The sequence below is a fragment of the Phyllopteryx taeniolatus genome, chromosome 4 (assembly GCF_024500385.1).
Source record: "Phyllopteryx taeniolatus isolate TA_2022b chromosome 4, UOR_Ptae_1.2, whole genome shotgun sequence".
NCBI classification, from domain to species: domain Eukaryota; kingdom Metazoa; phylum Chordata; class Actinopteri; order Syngnathiformes; family Syngnathidae; genus Phyllopteryx; species Phyllopteryx taeniolatus.
In genome coordinates this window covers 29,330,065-29,355,126 of record NC_084505.1, presented here as the reverse complement: position 1 = coordinate 29,355,126, position 25,062 = coordinate 29,330,065, and the positions used below count along the sequence as shown (strand labels likewise).

The following is a 25,062-nucleotide window of genomic DNA, read 5'->3' as shown; positions in this document are numbered from 1 at the left end:
GCTCACTGAACTGAGGTGTTGCGCAGTATTTTGATGTCATGCATGATTGTTCACAAGTCACACTTTTGTCTGAATTTGGAACCTATTTTTACCACAACAAAATTGAAAAAACAAATTGTTTGACTTTAAAGCATTCCCACGTATATTTTAATGATTGTTCTGTAATGGCTGTTGGTTTTTCATACAGTATTGTAACGTTCCTTTTAATTCCACAGGTTTGGACTCAGCAACAAATTTGAATCAGAATTTCCGTCAGCGCTTACGGGAAAGGTGAGTGGCAACATAAAAGGCGCCGTTTGATCAGCGTTCTCCTTTCCACCGGTGTCACATAATCGATACGAATGCCTTCACTCTTCGCCGCGCCAGGTGGCACCCGAGGAATTCAAAGCGAGCATCAACCGTGTGAACGGCTGTCTGAAGAAGACGCTGCCGGTCAACGTGCGCTGGCTGCTGTGCGGCTGCCTGTGCTGCTGTTGCACGCTCGGCTTCAGTTTGTGGCCTGTGATTTGCCTCAGCAAGCGGGTAACGCATGCGCGCACGCACGCACGATTGGCACGCAAACGTCACACTGGTCTCACAGGCGTACATTTTTCACTGTCATCTTCCAGACAAGAAGATCTATAGAGAAACTTCTAGAGTGGGAGAACAGCAGACTCTACCACAAGGTGTGTGAAGTTGATACCCCTGCTTGTTTTCTTTTTTTTTTTCTTTACCTCGTACTCAACTGCAGAGAGTAGCTGGTGTTTAATTGAGGCCTTGCGTAAGGATGGCGGCCGACACGCTAATGTCTGCCGATTGGCCGGCAGGGATTTGTTGCTCTTACGTGATCCATCCATCCATCCCTCCCTCCCTCTTTGTTTGCTCTGTTTTACAAGCAAGCTTTGAAATTAGCCATTCTGGTGAAGTGGTGCAAAAAAAAACTAGTGCAACAGTGGCTGTTACATTTTTAGCCGTTCATTGACTGAGACATATAGTCAAATGCAAAATGAAAACACTCACAAGGCGCGGGGTCAAAAAAAGAAAACTATTGAAATTTTTTTGTTTTTTTTAAATTGAAAAAACATTTGGAAAACAACTGTCAATAGGTGAATCGGTGGGTGCCGAAACGCGAGTATGCAGGGTCCCCGCCGTGCTGCCACATTTCTTCTGCTGACTCAGCTTCCTCTCCTTATTTGTTTGGCAGTTGGCAACGACATTGTAGGTTGCATTACCGCCCCCTACAGGGCAGGGGTAGATCATCATCATCCTCACCTTTTGACAAACGTTAACAGCAAAGCAGATTTACAGAGCTTTGCTGTTTCTTCCTTGTTCCAGCAAAATACGAGCTGCTAAGATAGGAAAGAGGAATCGACAAATATCCGACTTTATTGGAGGTCTGCACTTGTATATTGTATGTAATTTTGTATGATCTATTTGCAGCTGTGTTTGCATTGGCGACTGAACAAAAGAAAGTGTGAATCCAACAACATGATGGAATATGTAAGTAATGTGTGTTGTTGCTACTTGGCAAAGCATGTGTCTACCAAAAAAAAAAAAAGTGTATTTTCATTTAAAGATGCAGCGGAACCTTGAAGGTCAAACACATTCCAATTTAAAAATACAATTTAAAAAAAAAAAAAAACTCAACCGCGCAGACAATTTTTAAGTAACATTTTAACATTGTTCAACTTGAACTTGTCATATTGAAAATATATAAAAATGGAACTTTGTCAAATGTAAAAATATTTTCCTTCCGTTCATTTTCTCTATCGTCTTCATTATCATCGGTGTGAAATATGAATTGGCCTTTATACTGCCCCCAAGTGGCAAAGGTGCGTGCACAAGAAAGGCCAGCACAATGTGGATTGAATTGAATGAAAAAGCCTGACAAAAAGTCTTTGATTCTTTTCGCATCTTATTTAATTATGTTGTTCATTTATGTTTTTATAGAGTAGAGAACACTCTAGAGTGCTACTTTTCTCATTAAAATACATTTGGCAACATTTTAGGTTGCTTTTTGGAGAGGCTGTAATGGATGAATGGAATTTGCATTCATTTGAATAGCGAAAGATTATTTGAGATGCAGCTGTTGGTCAACGAATTAATTCAACTTGTATCTCAAGGCACCGCTGTCTTAATAACATGTAAAAACAATAAAATACTCATTTTCTTCAATAACGTGTAACAAAACATAATGTAGTCTCGGGCCTGGTACACTCTTAAAAGACTTTTAATCTGCTCCAGAGCCCACACAGAGTTGAAATCGTTTGTTTTTGTGAAGATTCTGTTCCACCGCCCATCTAGAAATCTCGCGTGAACAAACGTGATCTAAAAAAAATAAAATAAAGACGAAGAAAAAACACTTCCGAAGGTTGCTGGAGCCGAGAGCCTTGTTAAATGGCGACGTTCTCAAAAAAAGACTTGCTTTGGAAAGTACTTCTTGCCGTGTGGGGTACCCACTTTTCTCCGTAAAATGGGATCGGGTGAGACGTCTTTTGTTTTCATTTTCATTCGTTCCCGCTTTTGTCCGTCTTGGATGCTTCTTTGATTATTGTTCATTATTTAAGTTTGTCGGCCCAAACTGTTTTGGACCCAAAAATTGGGACGAATCCGCACTTAACACACGTCAGACCTAAGGACAATCTTATAGTTTTAGTCTTATAAGACGTAAGATTGTCTGGCGTTTGATGTGCTCGGTTGGGCGAATTGGCAGAATCGGCACAAAACACAGGTGGATTGTGTGTTACATTCAGGTTTATGTTCTTTGCTCCTTTTTAGGAAAGAGCAAAATATGTAAAATATAGTTTTGGGCAACTTTTTTTCCCAGAACGCTGGGTGGAATTGCACATTTGACGACTTGAGTGCAGTTGGCCACTGAATATGCTTTTTATTGATCAGTAATTTATGTTTGAAATTTTTTGTAAGTCTCACGCAAACATTGAGACTGTGCAGTGTTGCAAAAAATAAAATGTGCCTCAAAATGTCTCTTTCTCTCGTCACCGTCAGGTAATCCTAATAGAATTCCTGCCGAAGATCCCTATCTTCAGACCCGACTAGCCGATCGCATCTTCACAATTGTCGCCGTTTGAGATTTTTGTTTACAGGGCGACATCGGCCCTCTTTTTTTCTTTTTGGACGACTTCTCCTCCTTTTGGTTTACAAGCCCAGCATCCTAATGAGTGAACTCAGGCGAGCCGGCGAGCTCCCATGTGATGCGGATCGGGCAGGCGGCGCCGTGGATTTTAGGACTAGCGCTGGAAACGGAACTCTCTGAACACTCGCGGGTTTCCAGATTGGAGCGCAGTGTGAAGACGGTGACAGGAGCGCCGTCAGACGCCGGGCCGCCGCCGAGCCACCACATCCAGCCCGGTGCTTTTGAAAGCGTCACGTTGGCTCGCTTCGCTTCGCTGTGCGTCGCCTGAACTCGGAGACGATCGCACGCTTCACACTGTGGGACAAAAAATGCCCTGCCCTAAGTTACCATGGCAACATGCAAGGGAGGCCACTAGTGATGAAGAGATGACTCCCCCCCCCCCCTAACCATTTTGGTGAAAGCAACGGTGTGAAAAAACTGTGTGTGACATCACATTACAGATTATGCATTATTTTTCTGAATGGCAGGCAGCCTTTTGTTTTGTTCAAATTCCTCTTTTGCCAAAGGCATCTTATTCCTTTTTTGGTTCTTTTCATTTGTCAGTGTGTGTGACGACGTGTGAGCGTGGGACCTTCAAAGTCGAACAGTTTTTTGATTTTTTTTTTAGTTGTCTAAAACCTCCAAGGATTTAAAACATTTAACTGTCATATAAGTATAAACTACTCACTATTTTGATTATCTGTGATGGACCAAAAGAGATGTAATGAGAGTGTTTGCACAGTGATACTGCCACCTATTGGTGGTGGTTATATCTTTCTGGAATGAACAAGCGGTGCGTGTCTGGATGGAAAGCCGTTTGAGCCGTTACTCGGTATCTTTGACGTCGAGCTTCCGAATTGAGTGAGGACAGAGCGCATACTCGTACGTGGACCTTCAAGGATCGCGAATAATTGCTCAAACAGCTTTCCATATGTCTTGCATAAAAAGCAAAACACGTGTGGTGTTAATCCTTCCGACACTAGCTCAAGTCTCTCAAAATTTGAAGTTGAAGAATGATTAACTTTTGGGGGGGGGGGAATCGCATTGAACTCTAAATCGTACAACCTTTGAACTTCGGAGCTTCCAGTGCTTTTCGTTCGTAGTCGTGTGTGACCTGTAAAAGAACACTATGGATGTGAATGTGATCCTTCACAGCGCCCAGGGAGGTTTACAGCTGCGAGTGTGGCCCAGATGAGGAAATCGGACCGTTTCTTGCACTGGCCAATGACTAAAAGTCGCTGAACTTGTTTTCATTTGGAGTTTCCAACGCAATTAGCGTAGATTCCCGAAGCTGTCGTGAGCTTACCTCTCATTGTTTTTCATGACCTTTGGAAATGTCCCCCATTAAAGGTCATCACTGTTACCATTCAAGTGCTTATTAATACGTTCTGCTTAAACAGATTCTGTGACAAGGCACTGCTAGTGAATCAAGATTAGCTTTTTACAAGATTTGTAACTAGGGATGGGCATTTGACTACATTTTCTTGACGATGGAGAAAAATAACTTTTATTTTATTTTTTTTCAGCTCTTTTTCTGAAAGTTCCAAAGTTTTGAGCTGGCCGCAGGTGTTGTCGCCAAGTAGCTCAACTCCCAACCTTTGTGAATCTTTACGCCGCAAACTAGTCGGGACCGACTCAAGAGCGCCCCCCGCGGCTGCAGTCAGTTAGTGTCGCTCGAGACGCGATTCAACAACAATTCATTCCACACGACGGACAGGCTTCCTAACAATCAATTGGTCAATGATGCCCATCCCTCTGTGGAAGTAAGCAGCGTGTGGATGTGGGTCACACTCAGGGGATTATCATCGATCATCAATAAACATGTAGCACAGACAGGGTATTTTCTATAGTTGTCCCACAATGCTTGAATCTCTGTTTGATACAGTATTAGCCCCAGCCTTCCCCTTCCAGCTATTCCACTTTAATGAAGGAAGTAAACACATGCAACCGCTTTGCGTTGTTTTATATGTAGCGCACGTTCAAGATTCCCAGCCCGGGCATATTTTGCGTTGCGTTTAGCTGGAAACGATGCAAGAAAGTGGCACAACCCCATAAGTCGTCGTCATTCATATTGTTGGAAAATGTGCTCTTTTTTTTACTTATTTATTTTTAATTTTTGTTTTTTGTTTTAATGCAAAGTGCTGACATTCCAGAGGAAATGCAATATTGTGGCATCATTCTAAAAGATCCTGGTATATTCTAACACAATCTACAGACAGGGCTGTTGATCAAACTTCTGTGGCGGGCCACATTGCGATTTATGACTTCCCTCAGACGGCCATTCTGACTGAGACCAGCCGGCTCGTATTATTGCATATACAGTACACAATAGATGGATAACTGACCGTGAAAACTTTGTTCAACTATTGTTCAACTTATGGCGGCACGGTGGCCGACTGGTTAGAGCGTCAGCCTCACAGTTCTGAGGTGCGGGGTTCAATCCCCGTCCCCGCCTGTGTGGAGTTTGCATGTTCTCCCCGTGCCTGCGTGGGTTTTCTCCGGGCACTCCGGTTTCCTCCCACATCCCAAAAACATGCATTAATTGGAGACTCTAAATTGCCCGTAGGCATGACTGTGAGTGCGAATGGTTGTTTGTTTCGATGTGCCCTGCGATTGGCTGGCAACCAGTTCAGGGTGTACCCCGCCTCCTGCCCGATGACAGCTGGGATAGGCTCCAGCACGCCCGCGACCCTAGTGAGGAGAAGCGGCTCAGAAAATGGATGGATGGATGTTCAACTTATTTGAATAAGCGGTTCGGTGATGAGGAAAAAAAAAACGCTGTGGAATATTTCAATGTTATTAAAAGTAAAGACAATTTGCAGTTTAGTAAGAAAGGTGAAGTGGACGGACACACGTTATTGCTTTAGAGGGCCTACTAAAATGAAACGGCTGGCCGCATCTGACCCCTGAATCTCCTGTTTGACTCATCATCTAGCATTCTAATCAGTATACTGTACGTTTAAACTAATGGATATGCTGAATGTACAGTATTAATCAGCTAAATGTAAAAAAAATGATTTCCAGTGACACTTTCACTTCCAGCTGAAGAAACAAAATTTGCTTCCAACTCCAAATGTGGCCAGGTGCTGAATCATTTGAGGTTACTGGGTCGTGACTTAACGCTATATTGGCCTGTCGTGTTTTTGTTTTCTATCAAGAAAGGCTTGAGGTCGTAAATTATTTGCAGATATTTGTGCAGCACGGACGCATAACGGTGCAGTATGCAAACGTTCTGTGTTCATCTCAGACTGATTCTGAAAGCTGTGCAGACTTTTCCGATGATTTTCTGTGTTTGTTTTGGGGAGGAAATGTATCCAGTACATGACTTACATGCAGGTGTGTGTACGTTAATAAATTACCGGGGAAACAGACTACGGACATCGTCCTCTGTATCCGAGTTTGATTTGTGAGCTTGAGCTGAGCTGAGATTTCATTGGGTAAACTAACTTTGACAATCTTATGAGATCCAATACAGAAGGTGAACAATTTTGCTTTTGCAAAGATGACAAGGTTCCTCTCACGTTGCTAAAAAAAAAAAAAAAAAAAAAAAAAGTGGTCAAAATATTAACAACAGCTCTCATGTGTATGAAGGTGTGCAGTTCTACACGGCAAACAACAAGCACAAATAATAATAATAATAATAGTAATGTGAAAGTAATACGCATTAAAGGTAATTTTGCAAGTTTTCTTTTTACCTCAGTTCTGAGGTGACATTTTACTGTGGGGTATAGATGATAATTTATGATGTTTAATGTAAGATTTATTGAAATCTGTTTTTGTGCAGGATCTTATTGTCCTTCGAAGGAACTATGAGGCAATCGTTGCTTCTTTTGGCGGATGGCAGCTAATAAATGTAAATAAATCAAAGTGGCTATTAATCAATATGAACACGAATCTTTCGCCACATAAATCCTGTTGTTGGTGAATACAATAGTTTGAATACCCCAACCTGTTATCATTTTTATTGACAACTCAGTCTAGGTCAACGCGACCTCTTCATATTAAACAAGAAGTTTAGTTTTGTTTTTTTAGCTGGCAATAAATTGCAGAATTGTTTTTATTCCGCCTTGACTGCTGAGCAGATTGTCCAAAGCTTTCATGTACTCCGGGTCGGCTTGACTGAGCATGGAGGTCAGATCAGTGGTCTCGGTGTCTTTTGAAGCTGATCCATCTGAACAAAAACCTGGCAAAAAAAAAAGTACAAATGAATAGAATGGAATGTGATTTAAAACCTACAGTAGTAGCAGATTGAAAGCGAACAGTGTTCCCCTGCTACATGGCGGTTCGTCGCTCGTGCCCTCGCTACATCGCGCAACCGGTTTTTATGGGGTTTTTAACTTTTTACGGTATACAGGCAAGTCCAAATTTAAAGTTGTGCGGCTTCAGTGGAGTACAACGTTACCCCGCAAGATGCTGGGCAGCACTAAGGCTACCGGAAAAGATACAGTGCGATTAAGAGGCAGAGAAGGTCCCCAGTTAAGCTCCAGCAGGCCCTAATAGTCGTCGTTACCACATCGCAGAGAGAATATCGTATATGCCTGTGAGGACTGTCCTATGCTGTTTATGTGTTGCTGCTCCGTCCGTCTCTGTATAAGTAACAGTTTGTTAAAGGTTTGCAGTTACTGTAATATCTATGCTAATTTCTGTTAGCCTGTCTATGGTGTTTCACACTACATGGTAGCAATAAGCCAGCGGACTTTTGACAGATGAAATTTAATGTTTTGGTTGAACATTTCGGTGTTTAAATATATTCTCTAGATTCTCTTTTTTTTTCCTCTTTTGTTGTATGGGTCAATTTGCCATAAACGTCGACTAACAGCCTAAAGCAAGCACGCTATTTGGAGAACTGGTGCTAAGAAGTGTGTTAAAAAAGTGTTTTAATAAGCTTAGATGTGTTTAATGTGTGGGGGGGGGCTATCACTTATCGCGGGTGCATCTGGATCGAATCCCCCGCAATGAATGGCGGTCGACTGTAATTCCATTTTAACGGGCAAAAACATATAAGTCCTGAAATGCGTCACTCAATGAAAGACTCAGGAAAGTATTGAACGGCAGTTGTGTGCCGCACTGTGATTGGACAGTCTGTGTTTGGGGGATGCGGCCTCGCGAAAGGCCGTCTGATGATATTCATGGCAAAGTCAAATGTCCTCACCTTTGTCTGCGTCCAGGATAGCGGGCGAAGGTAAGTCCAGACATGCCACCTGCCTCTTAAACTCGTCCATCTCAGCAGTTGTCACCTTGGCTCTCCTGGCTGATAAACACAAGCAAAAGGTCGACTTTCATCATGATTGTTATTGGAAAACAATATTAATACAGTATGGTGTAAGTGGTGGCCGCTCTCGCTAATGCCTAAAACCCAGAAACTTTTTTTTTCCTTTGTGAAAGCACGCAAATTTTGGATTGGCTGTTACATCTGTGAAATTGGGACTCAAATTTGGAATCGGTGGGCCTGAGGTAAGCGAAGCATCCAGCAAGAGACGCTGTTCCAAGTCTTACTCAGAAGCTGTATGCCCCTGTACACGCTTTCTCCAAGGGTGTAATTGGACAGAAGAAGGATGCAGTCCGGGCAGCTGGTCGTAATGAGAACCTCAGTAGCGGAAATGGGATGCTCTAATACAAACACACAAAAGACAAATGTTTGTTTGCACTTTTTGTGAGCGCAAAGTCCCCAAAAAGGAGCAGGAGGGGCAGCATGGACGTGAATGTTGACAGCTCACCCATGTGGAGAGTGTTGTTGACCAAGGTCAACTTAGAAGTGACACTGTAGCAGCGGCCAAACCTTTTCAAAAAAATACAATAGTTCATAATAAAACACACTGAGCGTCTATGTAGGTTATTCACAATGTAAACCCCAACACCAGCCATACATTTTTTGAACTTGAAACACAAAGAAGGAGTCGCTCTCATTGGCCGGGTAGATCTTCCCCCACACGTTGTCCACAAAGGTCTTGGTGAGGATTTTGGATCCTGGCATGTTGGTACTTTCTGCCGCATACGTCCACACGCCCAAGAACTGCAGCACACGGCCGAAGCGTCACTTGCACACAATGTATCACACGCGCGGACTCGACAAGGGGAGCATCTGACCTGGTCAAGTCCTCGGATTTGCACCCGCCGGGTCAACGTGTCGCAGTCGGCCACGGGAGCCGAGAGGCCCGCGGGCAGAAGCGCGGCGGCGAGGATTAAGAAGAACATCGTCCACCTACGTGAAGATCTCGGACCCGCTCTGGCCGGAACGATGACTCCGACTGCTCCCAGCTCGATCGAGCGCACGTATCAAAGTTCAAGCATTTGTTTACACGTTTTGGAACATATTTTGAGATGTAGGGGAAGGTTTAGGCAATGGTGGGCCCAAGCGTTGGCGCCCGGGCCTTCAGTGGGGATTTACACCTCTTAACACCACACGGTATTACATCATCAATAAAAGCAAAACGATATAACAGCATGCAACTCGCCGCATACCTCATCTGGAGCAGTTCAGAATCAATATTTAATTCATGACATCACAAAAACATGAAACATTTAAATAAAATACATCCTACTCAAGTCGGCACGATGGGCGACTGGTTAGCACAGCCGCCTCACAGTTCTGAGGACCGGGGTTCAATCCCTGGTCCCGCCTGTGTGGAGTTTGCATGTTCTCCCCGTGCCTGCGTGGGTTTTTGCCGGCCACTCCGGTTTCCTCCCACATCCCAAAAACATGCGTGGTAGGTTGATTGAAGACTCTAAAATTGCCCGTAGGTGTGACTGTGAGTGCGAATGGTTGTTTGTTTGTATGTGCCCTGCGATTGTGAGGAGTGAGGAGAAGCGGCTCAGAAAATGGATGGATGGATGGATGGATGGTCATCCTACTCACCAGCGACACTAATTCTCAAATATTTTCTTTATGCGGGTCGCTAAAGACGTTTTGCCAGTCAAAGGTGGCTGATACAAGTTTTGCTCTGGCCAACCAATCAGAGGATGAAAAAATGCTGAGGTGATTTAAAATTGGTTAAAGAAATAGTTGCTAACAGTTATAACTTGCGTCGGTCGGCACTAACTGATTCTGAAGGCCATGGGCAGATTAGACTGACATGGCAGCACATACAGTAAATTTACATATTTGACAGACATTTTAACTTTTTTTTTTTTTTTTTTTTTTTTTTACCTCATCTGCAAATAATGTGGCCCATCTGTACGTTTAAAAAAGCAAAAAAGTTTTCCCAACTCTAATCCAAGCAGTACTCCCATGTGCAAGTGTCAAGAAAGGAAAAGACAAGTGTTGTTTTGTGAGTGAACTTTAACAGCAAATCATCGTAACACACTTGCAATAGGTTTGATTTGTAGGCTTATGTTAGCAGTTGCATGCATAGAAGAAAATAGTAACAGCGTCTCTCCACACAAGTTCAATCAGTTGATAAACAAGTCAAATAGTTTGTCCAGGAGCGTCGCAACCCGCTGTCCCATCTTGGCCTCTAACAAGGAGTTGAAGGCGGCGATTCCGTCCGTGCTCGCGATGTTGTCCGGGCACACTTCTGTGTACATTAAACATAATACTAATATATGTACAACCCCAATTCCAATGAAGTTGGGACGTTGTGTTAAACATAAATAAAAATAGAATACAATGATCTGCAAATCATGTTCAACCTATATTTAATTGAATACGCTACAAAGACAAGATATTTTATGTTCAAACTGATCAACTTGATTGTTTTTAGCAAATAATCATTCACTTAGAATTTGATGGCTGCAACACGTTCCAAAAAAGCTGGGACAGGTGGCAAAAAAGACTGAGAAAGTTGAGGAATGCTCATCAAACACCTGTTTGGAACATCCCACAGGTGAACAACAACAATTAGTGTCCTCAGTTCCCAAACGTTTATTGAATGTTGTTAAAAGAAAAGGTGATGTAACACAGTGGTAAACATGACCCTGTCCCAGCTTTTTGTGAACGTGTTGCAGCCATCAAATTCTAAGTTAATGATTATTTGCTCAAAACAATAAGGTTGATCAGTTTGAACATTAAATATCTTGTCTTAGTAGTGTATTCAATTACATATAGCTTGAACATGATTTGCAAATCATTGTATTCTGTTTTTATTGATATTTAACACAACGTCCCAACTCCATTGGAATTGGGGTTGTTAATACTGTATGAAACAACGGTGAAAAAATGTGTAAGTGAGCTGAGGCTTCTCACCATAGCTTGTGTCCATCATGAGTGGGGAGGGCATCTGGAGACACTTTGCTTGCATCTTGAGCATCTCCACATCAGCAGGTGAGACGCTCTGGTGCCTGCCTGGGGATCAACCAAACAACTTTCAAGCAAGAAGCCATTAACTAAGTAACCACCAGTGAGGCTACAATCAACTAACACAACCAAGCAATAATCAACAATCCGGCAACAAACAAGCAACCAATCAACTACCAACCAAGCAAAACTCAACCAAACAACTCTTAACCACGCAACAATTGACCAAAACAACAATCTGCCAAGTAACAACCAAGTAGCAATTAATAGTCAAGCAGCAAATGTCCATTAAACGGACAACAATCAACCAAGCAATAACCAATCAGCCAAGAAACAAACAGCTGTCACCAAAAAAAGCAAAACAACAAAAACAACCAACCAAACTATGAACCAAGTAACAACTGACCCAAACAAAAAGCAGCCAAGCAACAATCAACCAACCACCAACCAAGTAACATTCGAACAACAATTAGCAAAGCAATAGTCAACCACCAAACAAGAGTCTGTGTAGCTTGTCAGTCATCCAGGTCATGGTAAAGGTCAGAGGTTGAATCAAGGCAACTGGACTCTTCTTGGGACGGATGAGTGTTATGTGTAACTTACTGAAAAGCAGAAGACTCCTAAAAGAGTCTTGGCTGGATTTGACTTCCTCGTAGACCACCAGACAGTCTGAGCAGTCTGTCTGCAGGTACACTTCCTTCAGGTAGAAAGGACGCTCTGGCAAAACACAGACACGCACGTGGAACTCCTGGAAAAGACGACTGGACCTGACCCTAACCCTAACCCTAAGTGGATCATTTCCAACATTTCTCGTGGCCGCTCACCAATCAACATTGTGCTGTTCTCCATCGTCACGTTGTACTTTATACCGGAACACTCGCCATAGCTGGGGAGAAAAATAGGTTTGTTGTCATTGTGGTGGCGATTGCGTCACAGCTGAGCGTGTTGCTTACATCCTCTGCGTCTGGAAGATGGCGAGCACGTTGCTGACGGAGGTGGCGCTGATGTCCAGCCAGATGCTGTTGAGCAGATGCCCCAGGGATCGACTTCCCGGGAGGTCCGAGCTCCCCCCGATGTACAGCCAGCGCCCCAACATCTGTGTGCAACAACAAACATGAACGGCGAAGTGCTCGGGGTGTACGCCACACCAGAAATCGCAATTTGGTACAATGTTTACGGTTTAGATCGCATTCAGTACAGGCAGGCAAATGGGAAAAAAAGTGTCTGTCCGAGTTTAGTGTAAACAGGGACAGATTTAATGACATTTCAAAGAAAGCATCAACAGCTCAAATCTTTTCTTTTTAGGAAAAACAGAGCAGAATAGTTTGTCTTGTTTTTCGCTGTCATGCAGACAATTAAGCGCAACTAAGCATGAATAATAGTTCAATTATCACCTCAAAACTGAGAATTATAATCTTCATAAAGGCAGAAGATGTTTATTCAGCTTTTGTACAGTATTGGCTCTCATTTCACAGGTGTCAAACTCAAGGCCTGGGGGCCAGATCTGGCCTGCCAACTAATTTTTTATGGCCCACAAAAGCAAAGCATGTGAACATTATGTTTCTTGCTAAATTGATTTTTTTCTTTGTGATTAGAAGTCATGGAAAATAGCGGCAAGCAAATATTTTAGTACACAGCTATTGTCTAATTTATGTTTGGTGAAAATAAATGCATGTCGAACCAGTTATGAAAATCCATTTAGAAAGAGATATGAAGTAGACACACCTTGCTTTAGTGGGCCACATCAGACTTTGTTGTATACGGAAACATTTGCTTGCTACTATTTTCCAGGACTTGTGCTTTATAATCCAGTTTGTCAAATCATAGCAATGAAATGCAGGGGCAATTGTGTAGATGTAATAATATATTGCGGTGATTATACATGAACAGTATATGGTTTTCAGTCTCACGGCCCTCTGAGTCAACCGTAATTACGATGAGTTTTAATTGTGTACTCGACCAAGAAGCGTGTCAGGAGTGACCTGGGTTTGAATCAATGGAACGGTCAACAGGCAGATGAGACGGCAGGCTTGCACTTACTTGTTCATTGCTGATGTTTATCGGCGTCAGCAGCGTCTCACAGCTCATCGGCGGAGCAGCGCAGCCCACGGAGACGAGACCCAGCCAAAGAACAACAACGCCGCCGCTCTTCATCTTCACGTCTGACGGCTCTTGAAAAATGATTTTTACTCTTCCAGCCGCGCACGTTAGTGAAGCGAACTGAACCAGGCAGATGGGTTTTGTGTGTGGGGGGTGTTTGAACTTTGACCCGTGTGAGGAATGGAAGGAATCTCTATCTAATCGACATTTTACAGAGCAGCTTTGTTGAGGCGATTATCCTCATTAGGTCTAAAACCCCCCAAAGTACCTTAGTGGATAAGTGTGGATCAAGTAACAGAGTAGTTTGATACGTGCATGCGCTTTGCATCACTGCTCGAAAGACTTCATAAGACGATGTGAAGCTACTTCTGATGGCTAAGTGAAGACTGACTGATTCATTCATTCGGTAATTCTGCTTTTAACAGAAAAGGCCCTTGTGGGGTTATGTTTGATATGTCCTCTATCTGCTCTGTTGCACCACAGCAGGAGTATAGAACCTACGGGCCACTGCGCTACTCTAAAAACAAATAAAAGCTCACAGGGACTGGGAGAAAACAAACAAACATTTAAATCACAAATTCTCACAATGTTATATAATAAGTTTGTTTCCATCAATGCATTTATTTTTATTTTTTCAAATTTTACTTTGGTACTAACCTTAGCCATTTCTTTTTAAAAACTGAAATGGTCGCTGATAGAAAAAAGGCTTCCACTGAGACAAAATACTGCAAACTACTAACTGTAAAAATATGATGATCCATGCAGGCCACAGGTTTTGTTTGAAAATATAGATTGATAGATATAGATAAATGAAAAAACAAGATTTGGACCCAATACAGGTTTTTCTTTCCTTCACAATTTACAAGTTAATTTCCATCAAATTCTGTTTTGTTTTCGCAATGTCCATTTTAGCTTTTCCAAGTGTTCTGAGATTTAGACCACTAATCATTGAAATATGCGTGGAGAAAAAGGGGAAGAGCACTCTTAGTACCTACGCTCCTTGAAGGCAACATGAAATAAAGCAGCTATCAATCATGAGTTCAGCCCTTGACTGTCAAAAAGTATGATGGGGAAAAACTTTGATTCTAAATGAAAAATAAAACTAAATGGTACCCCCCCCCCCCCCCCAAAATAAATGCTGATCAATATTGAAAACTGAAAAATAAAACTTTGGAACTAATTGAATGTCATTAATGATTGAAAATACAAGTGTGACTGTAGAGGACCTCAGTATCCCAGAACACATCTTAGGTTTCTCTTGTAGTCCTCAGTCTATGCAAGCAGATGACGGCACCAATTGTTGATGCCACCTTGTGGAGATGTTCAGAGTTGTTTTTCAAAAACTAAAAACAGGTGGGGTATTGTGGACGTCAGACCCATACTGAGGTCTAATTACATATATATGTAATATAACCAGACAGCACGGTGGACGATTGGTTAGCACATCTGCCTCACAGTTTTGAGGACCAGGATTCAAATCCCGGCCCCGCCCGTGTGGAGTTTGCATGTTCTCCCTATGCCTGCGTGGGTTTTCGCCAGGAACTCCGCTTTCCTCCCACATCCCAAAAACATCTGTGCTAGGTTGATTGAAGACTCTAAATTGCCCGTTGGTGTGACTGTGAGTGTGAATGGCCGTGCGATTGGATGGCGACCAGTTCAGGGTGTACCCCGCCTCCCGCCCGAAGATAGCAACCCGTGTGAGGACAAGCAGTAAAGAAAATGGACAGATGGATGTAATATAACCACTTCAAACAACAGTGTATGCATGAATGGAGATGAAAGGATTGTATAATCTTTTTTTGTGTATTGGTATTATTTGAGTTTTTGAGACTATGGGCCTCAGGAAAGAAATTTCAGCACTCTGTACGTTCACACATATTGGGGATCGACAATAAAAGCATGAGCATAAAAAGTGGCGCACTGGCTTATATTTACTGTTTACACTTTTCACTTACAGTTGTTGATTCATTGAAACTCACATTTGTACTGTTGTCGAATTGTTTTATGGTCATATTGATTTTTACTGTCTCTATGGATTAACAAGAAGCTATAATGCCATTTTGCAACACTGAAACGCTACTAATATACAAAATCCTATTCATGTACAAAAATGTATTTTAGCTTTCTAGTTTGAGGCATACCCACGAGTGACTGCTAACACAATGGATAATTAATCCAAGGAGACAAGTTATCAAAAAATGTGTTTTTAATCGAAGTTGACAAACTCTGCAACTAATGGCTGTCTTCATACACAACATGAATCATCATAACAAACAAAACATAAAGGAAACAAGGACCGTGTCGGGAGGAGGCCGAGGCAATGAGGTCATCCAGTGGTGGAGAGATACAAAATGGCTGCTCCTTCACCACCTCCTCTGCTGCAACCAAGCAAGCGACGGCAAGGAAGGAAAACAGCATTGAGCGGCGAATGGAGATTGATGTCGAGAAAAGTGACAGGATGCATCCATCATGGGGGCTTCCATTTTTCTCTCTCATCTTTTGTGGGTTAGACAAACAGACAGACGAACAGATGGCAGGAGAGGGAGAGAGCGAGCGAGAGAGAGAGAGAGAGAGAAAGAGGGAAAAAGAAAAACAGGTGGTGGCGCTCACTCCATGGCCTCCTGGTTCTCTTGGTCTGCACCCATGTCCTCGCTGGCCTCTTTGCCCTCTTTGCTCCTCTTGCTCTTCTTGTGCTTGTGCCTCCGGTGGCTGTCGGTCTCCTCGCTGTCGTGCCGCCTCCTGCTGCTGCTGCTAATGGAGAGACGAAGACCACGTGGAAGGCAAAGTAAGTGCAAAGTTAGCAGCACAGTTGAAGGGTGCAAAAGGTGAGACGGGGAAGGAAAACAAAAATAAATCAAGAGAGAGAAATAGAGAAAGGACAAGGCTAAAAGGCGACCCTGTGACGCCAAGGCTGCAAGACCAGACGGTGGGTGGGAGGGGGCGGGGGGTTTTGAGTTTCAGCTTACCTGCGAGACGACTTGTGGCGTCCCTCGTCTTTCTCTCGATGCCGCCTCTCCCGGTGTCGGTCCTCCTTCTCGCGGCTCGCCCGCTCGCGATGACGGTCCGCGTAACCGCGCTCCTGGTACTCGCGGTAACGATACCGCTCCTCCTCGCTGTGTCAAGACAGAGACGTTGCTCGGTTGGGCAAATATTACACAGGGAGGGGGCCTCAATATTTGCTATGAAGTGCAATCAGTCGACTGAGTAAAAACAGTGTCATGACAGTGTAGACAAAATGCAAAATAAAGGGATAGGTGTCAAACTTGTTTTCAGCACAGGCCACATCAGTTATGGTTGCCTTCAGGCTTAGAACACTTTTAGAGATGGCTTTAGAGTGACTTTTAGAGAAGTGTCCCTATTTTTAGAAACAAAGAAGTTCAGCAGCATGTTTTATTTTGGTGACCAAAGTATTTCGGCCGAAACTTGAAAATGCACCTTTGGGTCATTTTTAGTGGCCGAAAATTCGTTGCATCACGAATTTGAAAAATTGCATCATGTTGAAAAAATGAGTGCACACCAATTAAAGTCTAGTCCTGCGCACTACAAGTTAGAAGATTTTGCTCTCACCTGGTGTATCCGATGACTGAGGGGCTGTGATCTCGCTCCCGCTCCCGATCTCGTTCTCTCTCACGCTCACGCTCATGCGTCCTCTCTCGGGGCCGCTCTCTGTCCTTGTCTCGCTTGTCGTCCCGACGGGAATAGTAATCCCACGGTTTGGAGTTATCCATCAACGGGGGCCAGGAAGTAGGCACGCCTCCAGACATGGGGGGAGGGTAGGCCCCTGCAGACCAAGCGGCCGTGGGAGGGTTTAAATGTCTACTGCTGATGAGACAACTATGAATGATGCAGAAAATGAGATTACAAGTTGCCTACCTTGAGGGAAGGGATACGGGGGAATAGAGCGCCCGTCATAACCACCACCATGGCTGCAGAGAAAATGCAAGAGATGGTAACACTGTGTGATTTTCCACTTCTGCATAACAAGCGCGCCAGCCTAACGTAGTGACATCCCAGTCAGTTCAGCTGGAGAGTCAGCAAAAGTGTATAGGCCATTGCTTGTTATTAGTAAATGTTTGTCTGGGAGGTACAGCCACTTGCGTGTCGGCCGTCAACATACAACCTGTGACGTTACTTCGGTCGTTTTATTGCGGTGACAAAAGTATTTTGGTCCAAAACCGAAAATGCTCTTTTGGGCTATTTTCCCAGCCGCCAAAATTTCGGTGCATCACTACTGATTAGCTTCTTCTTTTAAACCAGAGGTGTACAAACTTTGTCTTCCAAGTTCCACATACAGAAAATCAAAGAAGACAAAGGGTACTTTAACATCTTGAATTTATTTAACACAATAAACCAATCCATCAGTGTAGGTAAAATATGTGACGCTATAATATATTCTCCCCGTGCCTGCGTGGGTTTTCTCCGGGCACTCCGGTTTCCTCCCACGTCCCAAAAACATGCATTAATTGGAGACTCTAAAATTGCCCGTAGGTGTGACTGTGTGTGCGAATGGTTGTTTGTTTGTATGTGCCCTGCGATTGGCTGGCAACCAGTTCAGGGTGTACCCCGCCTCTTGCCCGATGACAGCTGGGATAGGCTCCAGCACGCCCGCGACCCTAGTGAGGAGAAAATGGATGGATGGATGGATAATATATTTATTTATATATGTTGTATAGTTAAACAACAGCTTAGTAATAAAGCAAAAAAGCAATGATTTTTTTTCTGGATTTTTGGGTGTAGAGTGGCACTACGGAATGATGTGTGATTGCCTGAAAACAAGGAAGTGAGAGATAAGAACAAACTTCTCCTTCCTTGCCACCCAGCGTCGAAAGTAAGCACTGTGGTACATACGATGCAGGCAACCGCATTAAATGTTCATTTTAGTCGATGCTGATAAGAAAGTGCATGGCCACAATTTGGACACCGTTAACATAAAATCATGCAAACTTTTTTCAACCAGTCCCCAAAAAGAAGCGGACTCGAGAATCGTTTGGAACCGGAATCGAAACGAGAAATCGTAATCGCTCAAAATCAAACGATGCTAGACCCGCCACTATCGCCTATTTTAAAAATCGACTATTCTATCAATTATTCATTAATTCATCTTCCATTCCGCTTATCCTCACGCGGGTCGCGGGCGTGCTGAAGGTACACCCTGAACTGGTCGCCAGCCAATAGCGGTGCACATAGAAAAAAACAACCATTCGTACTCACATTCCCACCTACGGGCAATTTAGAGTTTTCAATTAACCTACCATGCATGTTTTTGGGATGTGGGAGGAAACCGGAGTGCCCGGAGAAAAGCCACGCAGGCACGGGGAGAACATGCAAACTCCACACAGGCGGGGCCGGGAATTGAACCCGGGTCCTCAGAACTGTGAGGCTGACGCTCTAACCAGTCGTCCACCGTGCCGCCATTCCATCAATTAATCGAGTAAAAATTTTACATTGAAGTTCTTTGCAAAATCATTTTTTTCCAATTTCTGTTTATGAACTGATTTTGGTTGTTTATTTGGTTTTTTTTTTTAATGATTAAACAAAACCAAATAAACAAAATTTAAGCAATATTAGACAAGAGGGAGTGATGTTCCACTCAACAATCTTTTTGAAACTGAGAGCAACTTCTTGGGTACTGATTAATATGAATGAAGGGCCTACTAGTTTGATATATGCTTCTGATGCCGCTTAAGGTTACAGGTTATTCATACTACGGCTGCAAATCACGATTAGATTCAACTGACTATTATTTTTTTCCCAGAAACTGATGATGATTTAGTTCCTGGTTCAGACTAACTTTTTAGAAAAAAGGCAAAAATGTGGATCATTGTTTTCCATAATAAAAAAAAGATGTTTGCACATGCAGCTGTTTTGACAAACAATCAGTCTGCTTTCCTGAAGAACCACAGAAATGAGATTAGATACCTGGTATTAACTGGTTTTGCCAATGGAAAAATGGCTTAAGCTCATATTGCATTTTACAGCAAAAATATCAGGTGCTGTCATGTGTTACCTGTCCATAGTGGGAATGATTGAAGGCGGGGGTCCACTCGGCGGAGGAGGAAACCCAGGCGGGGGAACGGTGATGGGTAACCCTGAGAGGGACAAAAACAAGAAATTCAAACAACGTCATTCAGCTTCACGTTCCATAGGAAAGGCGTCTGCATGAAGCTGACTGGTGGTGAAAAATAGCTTTGGACTCACGAGGCGGCGGGATGAGCGGGGGTGCCGAGCTGACGTTGGGTGGAGGCGGGAGGAAAGGAGGCGGGGGGATGTTTGGAGGCAGCGGTCCGGGGGGAAAGAAGGCGGGCATCTTCGCGGGGGCGGAATCGCCGTCTGATGTGGAGCGTTCAGAGATTACCTGCACGACCCAAAAAACACAAAGTTTACTTTTAAGGATAAGAACGGTAAGTTGTTTGTGTGACAGGATGCTTCTTGAGAACCTGGATGTTATTGCCCTCAAGGTTGTGCCTGCGTCTCCCTTCGACCCTGCTGATGGTGGCGGTCCCTCCGCCAATCACATCGATGGTACCGCTCGTCTTCCTACGAACAGAACAAAAACACACAATCACTCATCGAGCTCACAATGTGGTTGCACTAAGCTTGCTGTACGCCCCTCCCCCAAGGGGCTACAATTTTCTTAACATAGCCTTTTCAAAAACATCAATGTGCAAACATCATGACTTGTCGGCCATTTTCAAAACATCAATTCATGCATTTTCTATAAAGCTTGTCCTCGTTAGAGTTTCCTGCGGACTTTGGGCAAGATGTGGGGGATACACCCGAGACTTGTTGCCAGCCAATTGCAGGGCACAGATAGAGGGAAAAAAACATTCACACTCATATTCACAGAATTTAGAGTCTTCACTTATCCCAGCATGCACATTTTTGGAATGTGGGAAGAAGGCCAGAGCTGAGATTTGAACCTTGAACCTCTTGACTGTGAGGGAGATGTCTCATTTTCAAAACACTTGGGCCATATTGTGAATCTCACCTTGTGCTATTGCAACAACTGAGCAACAAGTCAACACTGCTTGAGGACATAAAACATAAAACTTATAAATAACGAGCAAGTTTTTCTTTTTCATCCCTGCGACTTTTAGCTTCCAAATTAGGCTTTATGTTACATCAACTATCAAACATTTTTTTAGGTGGTCATGAAAAACCCACCAGTCCCCCCATTCTTTTTTCACGAAGGCCGTGCCCACTTACGTATAATAAGACATATCCGGGATAGGCGGGCCAGTCCACTGAGGGGGGGAGATCCTACCGAGAGTAAAGGAAATGAGAGTAACAGACACCAACACACACATACAGGAAGATGTCTTGTTTGAGATGCATTTTTTTTATTGTGAACACATCGCTTTCAGGTTTAATGCCTTTGGTGTCCACCCTTTATGTCTCCTTTTCACCATCGGAAAACTAAATAGGGCTTCTACCTTTCTGTTGTCATGGAGACTGAAATGTCTTAAGAATTAAAAGTACACGGGTTACCTGGTGACCTGACTGGTGGAAGACTTGTACAGGCTGACCGGAGAGGGGAAATCAGATTTGGAAGTGTGAACTGCAAGACTGGGTATCTCCTTGTCGTTGCCTGTCCGGCCTTGTTGGACCTTGGAAGGAATTTTTACGCAAACAAAACACGTTAACTTTGTACGCACTGTAATCATTCCCTTCTCAAAAGGACAAATAAAAGGAATTTGATATACAGCTGTAATCCCCTGCAGTAAGTGAACTCCATGATAGACAAATACCCTATTAAATACACCCTAGACATGTTTTTTCTTACAAAAAAAAAAAAGAAGGAAAATATGCAATATAGCGGGGGATTATTGTAGCACCAAAGGCTAATTTGAGAATAGGATTAAATGTAACCTTGGACAAAATGAGAGCAGTGCTCACTTACGGTGATTTTACTTGTCACCGAGCCTACGGCGGAAACCTCCAGCCCCATGCGCAATCGCTTCTGTTTCTCACAGTAAGCCTTCCATGTGTCTTCATTAAAGCCATAGTTGAAGTAGTCGGACAAATCCGCCCCTGCGCACGCACACACGCATTTGGATGAGATGTCAGACTTAGCCACACTACAATTACTACTACTCGTAAATGCAGACATTGGTTGTTGGACTCCAGTATGAAAACCTGACAATTCAATCCTGACTACGTCGACAGACGAGTGCATGCAAATGTACCCGGTTTCCTCCAGGGCTTCTCCTCAAACGACTCCATGTCCACTTCCAGCACGGGGCCGCCATTTATGTTACCAGGAGCATCGAGATCAACTCCTTTCAGTTTTGTGGTAACTAGAAATGGACAAAGAACAAAGTCATGTATGGCCTTCTGTGAACAATGTTGAGGTTGTTAGAGCTGGAAAAAGATAGACACGCTATAGGACAGAGGGCTACCTTGTCCATAAGGTCTGGAGCCAGGTGTTTTAATGTTGAGATTGACGGGTGGCGCACCATATGGTCTGGAGAAAAAACAACAACAAATAACATGCATCAAATTAGCAGAGCCAGAAGTATTTAGACAGTTTATTTGAATGACAATCATTTGTAAACAGTATTTCAAAAGCATACGCGTATTGTGGAGCGCCGGTTTTAATGTCTCCAATGGTGACACGGACGTCGTCGTCGTCGTCATCGCTGTCGCTGTCACTCTCTGCATCGTCGCCTGCAGCGTCCTCAGTGGCCTGTGACTGAGAAGGGTTTTTTATTTGTATTTTTGAGGAAGAGAACGATATCTGGATGTACTACAATTACTGTCACCAATCAGCGTGCGAGTGGGCTACCTCGGACGCCACGCCGTTTCCTGTGGCATGTTCAGCAGCTTCCTCAGAAGAGGCCTCAACAGGAGCACTGGGGATGAAATGAAACATTATAATTCATATTTAAGAGTAAACTGTCTTTAAAGAAGAAAACTTCCCAGGAGAGACACCGCGTATTCTATGTCGTTATTAACACTTGGGGTCCTTGGTTTACGACGGTGCCGACATATGTCAGTGTGTTCATCTGAGAGGGAGTAACGTTTAATTAACGCAAAGCCGCCCGACGTTAGTAAAGTGACAGTCGATTCACCATAACTTATAGTGATTTCAACAGTAAGTCATGGTGATTTGAAGTCAGTTTTTCCTGATCTTTCCAGATTTTCACCAATACGCAGAGCCAGCAGTTTTGATCCGCAGCATAGTGACCACACGCCGCCATCACTTGCTGCTGCGCTTGTGAGGCGGTCATCCACAAACTACAGGCTTGTATCCCCCTTAGCTCGTCATGAGGTGACGGATATCCTTAAATAAGCAATGAAAATATGAGAAGGGAGCACATAAAAACATTTTACACTACACAACAATACTCAAGTTACAAAAAATGCGTTGTAAAAGTTTTACTTTTTAGAAATAGAACAAATGTTTTGTGTTTTTACATTTTAAAATTGCATGGGGATATTTACCATAATAAATAAGAGTGAACAAATAGGAGTCCTAAATTTCAGCCTCAGGCTGTGAAATGGGTCAATGAAATGAGGAAATAAAATGGCAAAAAAAAAATCAGTTTATGTCGCCGCCGGGAAGACGGAACTCTGGCATAAACCGATGACTCCTGTGATTTGGTAAGAAACATTTCACTGGTGAGTGGAGCAGATGCAGTAGTGCAAGGGTGGAGTAATACTTGTCCTCAATGGCCAAATATGATTTATTAATGGGCCCGCTCATTCATAGATGAGGAAGAAAAGATACCCACAACATGAACAGGATCAGCAGTATAGAAAGTGGATGGATGGATGGAAGGATAGTGAGAGGAAGGCCTAAATTTACCAAGCAGCGGGTGTTCCGTCGTTTTGTGAACATATGAAGTCCCCTTTTGGCCCGTTACCTGTCAGCAGCAGTCGGTTTGGCTTCTTCCTCCTCTTCTTTGCTCTCTGTTTCATCTAAAAACAAATGAGCAAGAGTCAACCTCAAACCAACTCTGGTCTATTAAACGTCACAGTGAATATTCAACGTTGGAAGCATAAATGGACAAGTGAAGATTTGCTGAAACTGTGGTAAAAGCTTGGAATGCTGTCACGCAGCTAAACTCGCCACGGAAGCCAAGTCTGGTTAGCCAAGCTAAGCTAAGTCCCGGCAGGCCTCTTTATTTTGCCAATATTATGGCACTGATAGCTTTACTGGTCGGCATTAATGAGTCATTATCACCGAAATGAACGCCCTGGCTGACATGAGGGGTTATGTTAGAGGACAAAACAGATTTATTGTCATTTTTTTTTACCTCCATACAGCCATTCCTCCTCCTCGTCTCCAGCGCTAGCATCCGTGGTGGCCGTTTTGTCCGCTTCGTCGCCGGCAGACATGTTTGCAAACCTTTAAAGCAGCGTCACTGGAGCGAAGGTTAACAATTCTTCGCTGTGGAGTTGCACGCATAAGATTTCTTCTTTTAGTCGGGACGCAAGTGTGAGGGGGTGAAATTAAGTTATCATCGATTCATCTCCAACGTTGAGGAGACACAGGAGGAAACCGGAAGCGATCGAAGGCGCTCTCTCTGCAAAAGCTCAACGACGACTTGCTGGCTGAGTGTAGGTCAGAAAAGACAGCGCCCCTAGCGGCTAACACGCGTTAAGCTCTACTTGAACGTTTTGTTGGCAGTGAAATACAGCGGTTTTCTCCGGGCACTCCGGTTTCCTCCCACATCCCAAAAACATGCATTAATTGGAGACTCTAAATTGCCCGTAGGCATGACTGTGAGTGCGAATGGTTGTTAGTTTCTATGTGCCCTGCGATTGGCTGGCAACCAGTTCAGGGTGTACCCCGCCTCCTGCCCGATGACAGCTGGGATAGGCTCCAGCACGCCCGCGACCCGAGTGAGGAGAAGTTGCTCAGAAAATGGATGGATGGATGAAATACAGCGGTGCTTTAATGTTGAGATAAGGACTGCCAGTATCCCCCCCAACAAACTTGTAAGTTGGCGACTTACGAGTTGAATTATTTTTGTGGCCACCTTTGTAACTCAAAATACCTCTATCTCAAATCATAAAAAACATGCAGTAAAACATAACATAAATAGAATGTATACAATCAAACAGAGGCGGCACGGTGGCCGACTGGTTAGTTCTGAGGACCCGGGTTCAATCCCCGGCCCCGCCTGTGTGGAGTTTGCATGTTCTCCCCGTGCCTGTGTGGGTTTTCTCCGGGCACTCCGGTTTCCTCCCACATCAGAAAAACATCCATTAATTGGAGACTCTAAATTGCCCGGAGGCATGACTGTGAGTGCGAATGGTTGTTTGTTTCTATGTGCCCTGCGATTGGCTGGCAACCAGTTCAGGGTGTACCCCGCCTCCTGCCCGATGACAGCTGGGATAGGCTCCAGCACGCCCGCGACCCTAGTGAGGAGAAGCGGCTCAGAAAATGGATGGATGGATGGACAATCAAACAGTTGTTCAGCTTCTCTTGGTGTGCATCCTTGACCACCAGGGGCAGTATGATACATATGTACACAGAGTTCAATAGGTAGGTTCTACGACACGTCCCTTTTGACGCTAAGCGAGGAGGGTCAAAATCATCAGCGAATTCCATGTGTGTGAACAGTAAACAAACCAAAAGACCAAGGATGCCGGTATATTGTGCTGCATA

At 43.7% G+C, this 25,062-nt stretch overlaps 4 protein-coding genes across 7 annotated transcripts in view; 1 reads left to right on the top strand and 3 right to left on the bottom strand.

Moving 5' to 3' along the window:
* Positions 1 to 6,483, top strand: part of LOC133477081 (cysteine-rich hydrophobic domain-containing protein 2) — a 7,705-nt gene extending 1,222 nt beyond the window's left edge. Inside the window, exons 2-6 of the mRNA XM_061771429.1 lie at positions 216 to 270; positions 367 to 522; positions 609 to 665; positions 1,420 to 1,479; positions 2,986 to 6,483. Of these exons, the coding sequence (XP_061627413.1) occupies positions 216 to 270; positions 367 to 522; positions 609 to 665; positions 1,420 to 1,479; positions 2,986 to 3,036 (379 nt within the window). The 3' untranslated portion in view covers positions 3,037 to 6,483. The remainder of the gene's footprint in view (positions 1 to 215; positions 271 to 366; positions 523 to 608; positions 666 to 1,419; positions 1,480 to 2,985) is intronic.
* A 576-nt stretch (positions 6,484 to 7,059) lies between these two features.
* Positions 7,060 to 9,391, bottom strand: LOC133477080 (uncharacterized). The gene is made up of 6 exons (XM_061771428.1): positions 9,200 to 9,391; positions 8,980 to 9,125; positions 8,830 to 8,891; positions 8,609 to 8,722; positions 8,265 to 8,363; positions 7,060 to 7,295 (listed from the first exon to the last, which is right to left on the bottom strand). Exons 1-6 carry the CDS (start codon positions 9,305 to 9,307, stop codon positions 7,141 to 7,143), a joined length of 684 nt encoding a protein of 227 aa, XP_061627412.1. The 5' UTR covers positions 9,308 to 9,391; the 3' UTR covers positions 7,060 to 7,140.
* Positions 9,392 to 10,373: 982 nt separating this feature from the next.
* Positions 10,374 to 13,668, bottom strand: LOC133477348 (uncharacterized). 2 transcript variants are annotated; one of them, XM_061771971.1, is made up of 6 exons: positions 13,386 to 13,668; positions 12,299 to 12,441; positions 12,170 to 12,231; positions 11,949 to 12,062; positions 11,295 to 11,393; positions 10,374 to 10,623 (listed from the first exon to the last, which is right to left on the bottom strand). In XM_061771971.1, exons 1-6 carry the CDS (start codon positions 13,497 to 13,499, stop codon positions 10,502 to 10,504), a joined length of 654 nt encoding a protein of 217 aa, XP_061627955.1. In that variant the 5' UTR covers positions 13,500 to 13,668; the 3' UTR covers positions 10,374 to 10,501. The 2 variants fall into 2 exon arrangements, with proteins under 2 accessions (XP_061627955.1, XP_061627954.1); XM_061771970.1 differs by having other exon boundaries at positions 10,374 to 10,626; positions 13,386 to 13,608.
* A 1,965-nt stretch (positions 13,669 to 15,633) lies between these two features.
* On the bottom strand, positions 15,634 to 23,988 carry fip1l1b (FIP1 like 1b (S. cerevisiae)). Of its 3 annotated transcripts, none has more exons than XM_061771426.1 (16): positions 23,705 to 23,988; positions 23,312 to 23,366; positions 22,231 to 22,297; positions 22,019 to 22,137; positions 21,845 to 21,909; positions 21,632 to 21,742; positions 21,346 to 21,476; positions 20,934 to 21,052; positions 20,652 to 20,705; positions 19,883 to 19,982; positions 19,644 to 19,800; positions 19,453 to 19,534; positions 17,319 to 17,371; positions 17,013 to 17,226; positions 16,412 to 16,558; positions 15,634 to 16,193 (listed from the first exon to the last, which is right to left on the bottom strand). In XM_061771426.1, exons 1-16 carry the CDS (start codon positions 23,784 to 23,786, stop codon positions 16,052 to 16,054), a joined length of 1,698 nt encoding a protein of 565 aa, XP_061627410.1. In that variant the 5' UTR covers positions 23,787 to 23,988; the 3' UTR covers positions 15,634 to 16,051. The 3 variants fall into 3 exon arrangements, with proteins under 3 accessions (XP_061627410.1, XP_061627408.1, XP_061627411.1); XM_061771424.1 differs by having other exon boundaries at positions 15,634 to 16,196; positions 23,705 to 23,985; XM_061771427.1 differs by lacking the exon at positions 20,652 to 20,705 and having other exon boundaries at positions 15,634 to 16,196; positions 23,705 to 23,986.
* Between the last annotated feature and the right edge of the window lie 1,074 nt (positions 23,989 to 25,062).